A 9,159-nucleotide genomic window follows, 5' to 3' on the forward strand; every position below is an offset into this window, starting at 1 on the left:
AGTCACAGTGCAGCACCCCAGAACAAGGCGCTGCACATTACAGTGTGACTCCCATCCTTTAGGCGCTGCATAGAACAGTGTAGCGCCTCTTCTCTGGGCGCTGCACTGCTGTTTACTGTAAAAACAGAATTGAGAGCACATTCATTTCACCGGAACATCATAATACGTACAATGACTTCATCATCACAGAAATTTGAACAAACAAAAATTTTATGCCGATGAGTTCATCACTTACGACAATTGAACAAGTTACTACGACATGGTTCAACAAGTGGAACACAACCTGTGCAGCGCCCAAGCGATAGGCGCTGCACTTTCACAGTGTGGCGCCTATCCCTTGGGCGCTGCACTGCTGTCTGTGGGGCCGCAACTGAACCAGGGCCGCCACGCTGGCAGGATGTGCGACGCCTAAAGGAAGGGCGCTGCATAATTGTGTGCGGTGCCTAGGTGTCGGGCGCCACACTAAAGGGTCAGCAGAGTGAATTTTTTTCGGAACAAGGTCAATTTGTGATTTAATTTGGCCCACAGGTCAAATATGTAATTTCTGCCCCCGCAGGGAGCCCCGCATGGTGAGAACAATTCTTTATTTTCTTGTTGGTTCCTTCTTTATTATTTATTCCAAGTTTGGTGCGGCTTGACCAGCCAACGTGGCGCCCTTCCCGGCCAGGTCCATAGCGTTATCTGTACATAGGACCATTTTGAAGCGTATCTACGTATTGGAGGAGCGTAACGGAGCAGTCGACGAGTATCAGTACCTTGCTGTTACGTGCCGGATAGTATAGGTACCTGTGTGCGCAACGGGCATGTAACGTGTCTGTAACCGAGAGCTGGATTTCTGAAACTTCAAGTTTTCTGGTCAGTAGCCTCATGGCTGATTGCCCAGCAAACACTTTTGTTTGAATAAAGCTCGAAGTTCTCTGAAAAAAAATAGTATAGGTACCGTAGTTGTAATTATCTCAAAACAGAATGCCAAAAAAGCACCGTGACCGAATTTTCCATTGCCTCGATTTAATCGCGATTCCTGCCGGCACACCCCCTGTCACATCCCCACCGCCGAGGAGTTCGAAGGCGATGCCTCGGAAATCGTCCAAGGCCGCCGCCAACGCACTCCAACGCCTCAACCTCGACGCCGAGGATGCTCCCGTAGAGACGCTGCCGGCGAAAGCTTCTTCGTCCGGGACCGCCGCGGTGGGTGGGGGCCCGGAGGAAGAGTGCTTGAGAAGGCTGCACGAGCTGGTGGGGTTTGGTCGGGAGAGAGTGGAGTTGACTGAGGAGGAGGTGCGCGCCAACGATCAGAGGCAGGAGGACGAGGTGATCTGCCGCGTTGTTGCGATTCGTGTTTTCTTTTTTGCAGTAGATCTGGGAATTAAGCTTGAAGGAGGGGATCAGGGTAGGACGGAGGAGGGAGGGAGAGGGAGAGAGTTAATTACAGAGAAGGTTCAAAGCACCGCACCCGCAGTAGATCTGGATATTGCGAGTAGCTTCGTTGCCTCTGTCATGCATATGAGGATAAAGTTGTGAACTTTATGATTCTTTTTTTGTCCCGCTGCTAATTCTTGAGGGCCAAGTGTTATTATCACTTATCTTAGTTTGATAGCCCAGATATGTTTTTACTTGGGCATGTGTTTCACTCATCTTAGTTTGATAGCCCAGATATGTGTTATCACACTGAGAGCTCTTAATTCTTAATTTGCCGTTATCTTGGTCAGATATGTGCCCTGGAAGCGATTTTTGGTGACAATCTAGTCATGTTCAGTAGAAAGGAGGGCCAGCGATCTTTCCAGGTATATCTCTCTCTCACCATCAATCTTCAGGTCACATTCTTTCTTATCCGTAAGGGCATCTGTTGCTGTCATTACAGGTTCATGTGCATATTGAGATCCCAGATGGTACAAATGTATCGGCCAGGCTCAGTTCTGGTGCTGGGACACCAAATTACAAGCAAGCACATGATCATGATGGTGATGCCAGTGATGAGCTGTTTTACAAGTTTAGGGTTGATCATTTACCTCCGATCCTGTTATCATGCCTCCTGCCTTTGTCGTACCCTAGCCATCAACCACCTTTTTTCACTATATCCACCGAATGGCTGGACAGAGTGATGATTTCGTCATTATGTGAGATGCTGGATATGACCTGGGAAGAGCAACAAGGCATGGAAGTAATATATCAGTGGGTGCAACGGCTCCAAAGCTCTTCCCTTTCTTACTTAGGGTTTGGCGATGAGATAGTTTTAAGCAAGCATGATCAAACATATGCTGAAGATGGTGGGGATAAGCGTGCTTTAACACACAATGCTCCACCTGATGTTACAATTCCAAGGATTATTAGATACAATGATGATAAGCATCATGAAGCCTTTTTGTATGCTATCCATTACTGCATGATTTGTTTTAGCGAGTTTCCAGGTAACACCTTCTTCCATTTTCATAGAACTGTTTGCACAAGTGTTGTACTAGAAGTCTTCTGCTATGTTATACTTACCACATTTGATGTGTGTTGTCCTTATTGTTCTACGGTTCAGGTTTCAAAAAGAAAGTGTGTTGTCCTTGCTCCCAGTGGAACTATCTTTATGAAGTGCAGTTTAGTTCCCAAATATTCCCTATTTTTTAACAGAAATAACAACAACGTAGTTATATAGATGCCATGCTATAGGTTCTCATTTTGAGATAGCAATTCATTAGTCCTTGTGAGTCCTTCTGAGTGAGATTGTTTTATTTGTAAACATTTATACTTCAGAAACATGGTACCGAGGAGTCCAACCTTTATGTTTTCCATTTACATTTCTTAATCCTTGTTATTTCAATTTCACTTATATTTCCGAGTCTAAAGTCTAAATTATTGCTTCATCAGGTGTCGATTTCATCAAACTTCCATGCCATCATTTCTTTTGCCAGAAATGCATGCAAACATATTGCAAAATGCATGTGAAGGAAGGAACTGTAGTGAAGTTGTTGTGTACAACAACAACAACAACAACAAAGCCTTTAGTCCCAAGCAAGTTGGGGTAGGCTAGAGGTGAAACCCATAAGCTCTCGCAACCAACTCATGGCTCTGGCACATGGATAGCAAGCTTCCATGCACCCCTGTCCATAGCTAGCTCTTCGGTGATACCCCAATCCTTCAGGTCTCTCTTAACGGACTCCTCCCATGTCAAATTCGGTCTACCCCGCCCTCTCTTGACATTCTCTGCACGCTTTAGCCATCCGCTATGCACTGGAGCTTCTGGAGGCCTGCGCTGGATATGCCCAAACCATCTCAGACGATGTTGGACAAGCTTCTCTTCAATTGGTGCTACCCCAACTCTATCTCGTATATCATCATTCCGGACTCGATCCTTCCTCGTGTGGCCACACATCCATCTCAACATACGCATCTCCGCCACACCTAACTGTTGAACATGTCGCCTTTTAGTCGGCCAACACTCAGCGCCATACAACATTGCGGGTCGAACCGCCGTCCTGTAGAACTTGCCTTTTAGCTTTTGTGGCACTCTCTTGTCACAGAGAATGCCAGAAGCTTGGCGCCACTTCATCCATCCGGCTTTGATCCGATGGTTCACATCTTCATCAATACCCCCATCCTCCTGCAACATTGTCCCCAAATACCGAAAGGTGTCCTTCCGAGGTACCACCTGACCATCAAGGCTAACCTCCTCCTCCTCACACCTAGTAGTACTGAAACCGCACATCATGTACTCGGTTTTAGTCCTACTAAGCCTAAACCCTTTCGATTCCAAGGTTTGTCTCCATAACTCTAACTTCCTATTTACCCCCGCCCGACTATCGTCAACTAGCACCACATCATCCGCAAAGAGCATACACCATGGGATATCTCCTTGTATATCCCTTGTGACCTCATCCATCACCAATGCAAAAAGATAAGGGCTCAAAGCTGACCCCTGATGCAGTCCTATCTTAATCGGGAAGTCATCAGTGTCGACATCACTTGTTCGAACACTTGTCACAACATTATCGTACATGTCCTTGATGAGGGTAATGTACTTTGCTGGGACTTTGTGTTTCTCCAAGGCCCACCACATGACATTCCGCGGTATCTTATCATAGGCCTTCTCCAAGTCAATGAACACCATATGCAAGTCCTTCTTTTGCTCCCTATATCTCTCCATAAGCTGTCGTACCAAGAAAATGGCTTCCATGGTCGACCTCCCAGGCATGAAACCAAACTGGTTTTTGGTCACGCTTGTCATTCTTCTTAAGCGGTGCTCAATGACTCTCTCCCATAGCTTCATTGTATGGCTCATCAGCTTAATTCCACGGTAATTAGTACAACTCTGAACATCCCCCTTGTTCTTGAAGATTGGTACTAATATACTCCGTCTCCATTCTTCTGGCATCTTGTTTGTCCGAAAAATGAGATTGAAAAGCCTGGTTAGCCATACTATCGCTATGTCCCCGAGACCTTTCCACACCTCAATGGGGATACAATCCGGGCCCATCGCCTTGCCTCCCTTCATCCTTTTTAAAGCCTCCTTGACCTCAGACTCCTGGATTCGACGCACAAAACGCATGCTGGTCTCATCAAAAGAGTCATCCAGTTCAATGGTAGAGCTTTCATTCTCCCCATTGAACAGCTTGTCGAAGTACTCCCGCCATCTATGCTTAATCTCCTCGTCCTTCACCAAGAGTTGGCCTGCTCCGTCCTTGATGCATTTGACTTGGCCAATATCCCTCGTCTTCCTCTCTCGGATCTTGGCCATCTTATAGATGTCCCTTTCGCCTTCCTTCGTGCCTAACCGTTGGTAGAGGTCCTCATACGCCCCACCCCTTGCTTCACCAACAGCTCGCTTTGCGGCCTTCTTCGCCATCTTGTACTTCTCTATGTTGTGTGCACTCCTATCCAGGTATAGGCGTCTAAAGCAATCTTTCTTCTCTTTAATCGCCTTCTGGACATCATCATTCCACCACCAGGTATCCTTATCTTCGCTTCTCCTTCCCCTGGACACTCCGAACTCCTCTGAGGCCACCTTACGAATGCAAGTCGCCATCTTCATCCACACATTGTCCGCATCCCCTCCTTCCTCCCAAGGGCCCTCCTTAATGACCCTCTCCTTGAACGCCTGAGCTACCTCCCCCTTGAGCTTCCACCACTTCGTTCTAGCGACTTTAGCCCGCTTATCATCCGAAAGCGGAAGTCAGCAACCACCAGCTTATGCTGGGGTACAACACTCTCTCCAGGTATCACCTTACAGTCTAGGCACGCACGCCTGTGTTCCCTTCTCGAGAGGATGAAATCAATCTGGCTAGAGTGTTGGCCACTACTAAAAGTCACCAGATGTGATTCTCTCTTTCTAAAGAGGGTGTTGGCTACAATCATGTTGTAGGCTAGAGCAAAGTTTAAGACATCTTCTCCTTCTTGATTCCTGATGCCATAGCCAAAGCCCCCATGCGCCCCTTCAAAACCTGTGTTAGATGTACCCACGTGGCCATTGAGGTCTCCTCCTATGAAGAGCTTCTCACCAATCGGTACACTCCTAACCATGTCTTCCAGGCCTTCCCAGAACTCCCTCTTGGTGTTCTCATTGTGGCCTACTTGCGGGGCATACGCGCTGATAACATTGAGAACCAAGTCCTCAACTACCAGCTTGACCAGGATAATCCGGTCCCCACGTCTCTTGATGTCTACCACTCCATACTTGAGGCTCTTGTTGATCAAGATGCCTACGCCATTTCTGTTTGCAGCCGTCCCCGTGTACCATAGCTTGAAGCCGGTATCCTCCACCTCCTTCGCCTTCTGTCCTCTCCATTTGGTTTCTTGGACGCAAAGGATATCAACACCTCTCCTCACCGCTGCATCAACTAGCTCCCGAAGCTTCCCTGTCAGAGACCCTACGTTCCAGCTACCTAAGCGAATCCTCCTAGGCTCGGCTAGCTTCCTTACCCTTCGCACTCGTCGAGTCAAATGCGAAGACCCTTGCTCATTTTCCACTACATCCGGGCGCCGATGTAGCACGCCACTAAGGATGCGACGACCCGATCCTCGCTCACTTGCCACCGTATCCGGATCAAGATACGGCGCGCCACCTGGGGGGTGACGGCCCGGCCCTTGCCCATTTTCCACCACACCCGGGTTCCGATGTGGCGCGTCGCTGAGAGGGTTACGCCCCAACGAAAATCTTTTGGGTTTCATCTCCATAAGAGTGGCTGAGTTTTTACGTTGGCTCGCCAAGCCTATCACAACCCTCCTCCTTTACCCTGGCTTAGGACCGGCTATGTTGAGACAAAATGTGGAGTCGTTGTTCCTCCTAATATATTGAAAAGGCTGCTAGGGGAGGACGAGTTTGAACGTTGGGAAACATTGCTTCTTCAGAGAACTCTTGACGCAATGGTTGATGTAGTTTATTGTCCGAGATGTCAAACTGCTTGCTTGGAAGATGCAGGTGATGAAGCCTTGTGTCCAAGTTGTTTATTCAGCTTTTGCGCACTTTGTAGAGAGCGGCGTCATGTTGGGGTGCAATGTTTATCTCCAGAAGAAAAACTTCATGTTTTGGAGGTAGGTCTATCCCACTCTTTTGCAATAATATGTTTATGATATGTCTTTTACTTCAGAGGTTGTACGGGTCGTTCACCGGAGGTCGGTGGAGATGGCAAGGCGCCGTGGTCGGCGTTGGTTGGTAGCAGTGGTTGCATAATCAGAGAACTAGATTAGGTGTGGATAGCGTATAGAGAAACTGACGTTATGGCTATGGTGGCTTATAAAGCCAAACAACGGATAGGTGTCCTAGGGGGACACGGACTCATAACAGACCAGACTTGACCTAATCTTCTATTGACGTCTAGACCGACTCAGACCTGGACCTCTTTTTCTCATGGTTTCCTTACTGCAAGGGTCAAGCTAGACCCTTTTGTGGTCTGCGCTGATAGGGTATCCCCAAATGCAGGCCCGGAACACTTCTCCCCTCCTCATGAAGCGGCTCGTCCTCGAGCTGGAACTCAGGGAAGCTACTCCTTGAATTTGCCATGTCGTCTCATTTAACTTCACTTGGAGGCAACACTTGCCAAGTGACCAACACCTCCTATTTGTCACGACGTAGGCGCGCTTTGTCTACCTTTGTTGGAGTGGGCACTACTTTGTGGTGCTCTATACTACCTCCTTTGGCGGGTTTCCATGGAAATACCTGAGAAGTCCAACATGAAATACATCATGGATATGATTAGTCGAAGGTAGCTAAAGGCTATGAAATTCACGATGCCAATTCTTTCTGGTATTTGAAATGGGCCATAGTATCATGGTGTGAGCTTGGCATGTGCGTGAACAACAAGGTTAGCTACTTGGCCATGTTATTGTTGGAGCAAAACCCAATCACCCACTTGAAATTCGAGTTCTTTACGGCCATGGCACACGGAGAACAAGCCGAAGTGAGTCTCCCGTTGGCACACGGTCCACTTGTGGGATGGCACGAACAATGTGTATCATTGACCACGTTTTCCTAATTTGTAACTCAAATTAAAGGATTTGAATGTAATGAAAAAAAGTTGTGGAACTTTTAGCGGAACAAGTAGTGTGTTCTTTAACTTATTGTCCCCATCTAACACAATCAAGTTTCAGAGCTAACGGCTAACATCGGATACCAGGATGATGTGTGGAAGTGCAATCATGCCCTTACATCATATTTTGATGTTGATGACAATATACATGTAGGGGACTAACTATGTTTATCAAGTAAATCTCAGGTGTTAAGTCCTCAGATAACAAATGTGTGTGGATCATGGACGTATGGAATTGATACGACTCAAGGAAGAAGAAACATTAGATCAACAACTCTTATCTTTGTTTATTCTTGAGTATAGGATCCCACACTATTAAGAGGGGATCGATAGGGTTAGCGAAAGACATGCTCAAGTCATTGCAATTCCCTCCGTTTTTTCTACCTTGCCACATCTCCTAAAAATAACCATCTCATTTAGAACAATGGTGGGGTCAATAAGTTTCACATACTCTTTCCCTCTATCTTAAAAAGTGTGTTATGTTGGGGGGCGCCAGATGTTCGGGGCTCTGCCGGAAATCCGGCTCACACAACACAGAGGAGGTTTCTCTCTTGGTCCAAGGCAGCCGGATGTCCGGGCCCTTACGTAGTGCCGAATGTCTGGGGGTATCCCAGATTTTCGGCTGGTTCTATCTAGAGAGCTTCACCTTCTATGGACGGATGTCCGGCACTTCGTCGGATGTCCGGGTGCACCCCGGAAATCTGACCTACTACTTCCAGGAACTTAACCCCTCTGGTATCTGCGCACGCCGGATGTCTGGCCCACTGCCGGCTATCCGGGGCCTTTCTGTTGCGCCGGATGTCCGGGTCTTGCCCTAGATGTCCGACTCCTCTGTTTCTCCTCTATACTCCGTTTTTTCACAGGTCCGTCTCACTGTGTCGGATGTCCGACCTAACATAGGCACTTACACCACAACGGCCATATTTGCTCCACCACTATATATAGCCTTCTTCCTCCACGGGAAAAGGTTGACCATTCCCCTTGAGCACCCCCAAGAACACATTTCACTCTCTCTCTCAATCTCATACACCAAATCCTAGATCCCAAAGGGATTTGAGAGCGTTTGTGAGAAGTTGCCCAATCAAGTGATAGATCCACTCTTTCCCCTTTCTTCTCACCAAAGGAATTCGTGATTTGAGCAAGTCTTAAGCTTTTCCCCATCATTCTTATTACTCTTGGAGGTTGGAGACTCCTAGGCGGTAGGAGTTTTTCGGAGAGGAATCGATCATTGTGATTACCCCTGGAAAGTTTGTGAGGGTTTGGAGACCACCCCAAGGTCTACCACTAGTGGTTGACAATCGCCTTCGTGGTGATATCTCAAAGAGAGAATAGGGTGAGCCTTCGTGGCGTTGGTGTGCAGTCGTGGTAACATCCACCTCTCTAAACGGTGACGTAACTTCCCTCCAAGGAAGTGAATATCGGCATACATCCTCGTCTCTCGGAGTTGCGGTTATTCCTAACCCTAGCTCCCTATGTGTGGTTACTTGTCTCTTAGTCTTTACTTGAATTATATTGTGCTTGTTTATTCACGTACTTGTTCACCTTGCTTAACTCTTGTATCACCTTTGTAATTGTTAGGCTCACTTTCATATTCAACATTATAGCCTAAAATTGCTAAGTAAGAATTAAAATTTGTAATTGTACCTATTCA

At 47.2% G+C, this 9,159-nt stretch overlaps 1 protein-coding gene across 1 annotated transcript in view; it reads left to right on the forward strand.

Annotated features, from left to right (window-relative positions):
• The first annotated feature begins 970 nt into the window (after positions 1-970).
• The window catches only part of LOC119307422 (E3 ubiquitin-protein ligase RNF14-like), a 19,879-nt gene continuing 11,690 nt past the window's right edge, over positions 971-9,159 (forward strand). Inside the window, exons 1-4 of the mRNA XM_037583497.1 lie at positions 971-1,311; positions 1,710-1,784; positions 1,862-2,408; positions 6,401-6,513. Coding sequence (XP_037439394.1) covers positions 1,072-1,311; positions 1,710-1,784; positions 1,862-2,408; positions 6,401-6,513 — 975 coding nt within the window. The 5' untranslated portion in view covers positions 971-1,071. The remainder of the gene's footprint in view (positions 1,312-1,709; positions 1,785-1,861; positions 2,409-6,400; positions 6,514-9,159) is intronic.

This window comes from Triticum dicoccoides, chromosome 5B (assembly GCF_002162155.2).
Source record: "Triticum dicoccoides isolate Atlit2015 ecotype Zavitan chromosome 5B, WEW_v2.0, whole genome shotgun sequence".
Lineage (NCBI taxonomy): Eukaryota > Viridiplantae > Streptophyta > Magnoliopsida > Poales > Poaceae > Triticum > Triticum dicoccoides.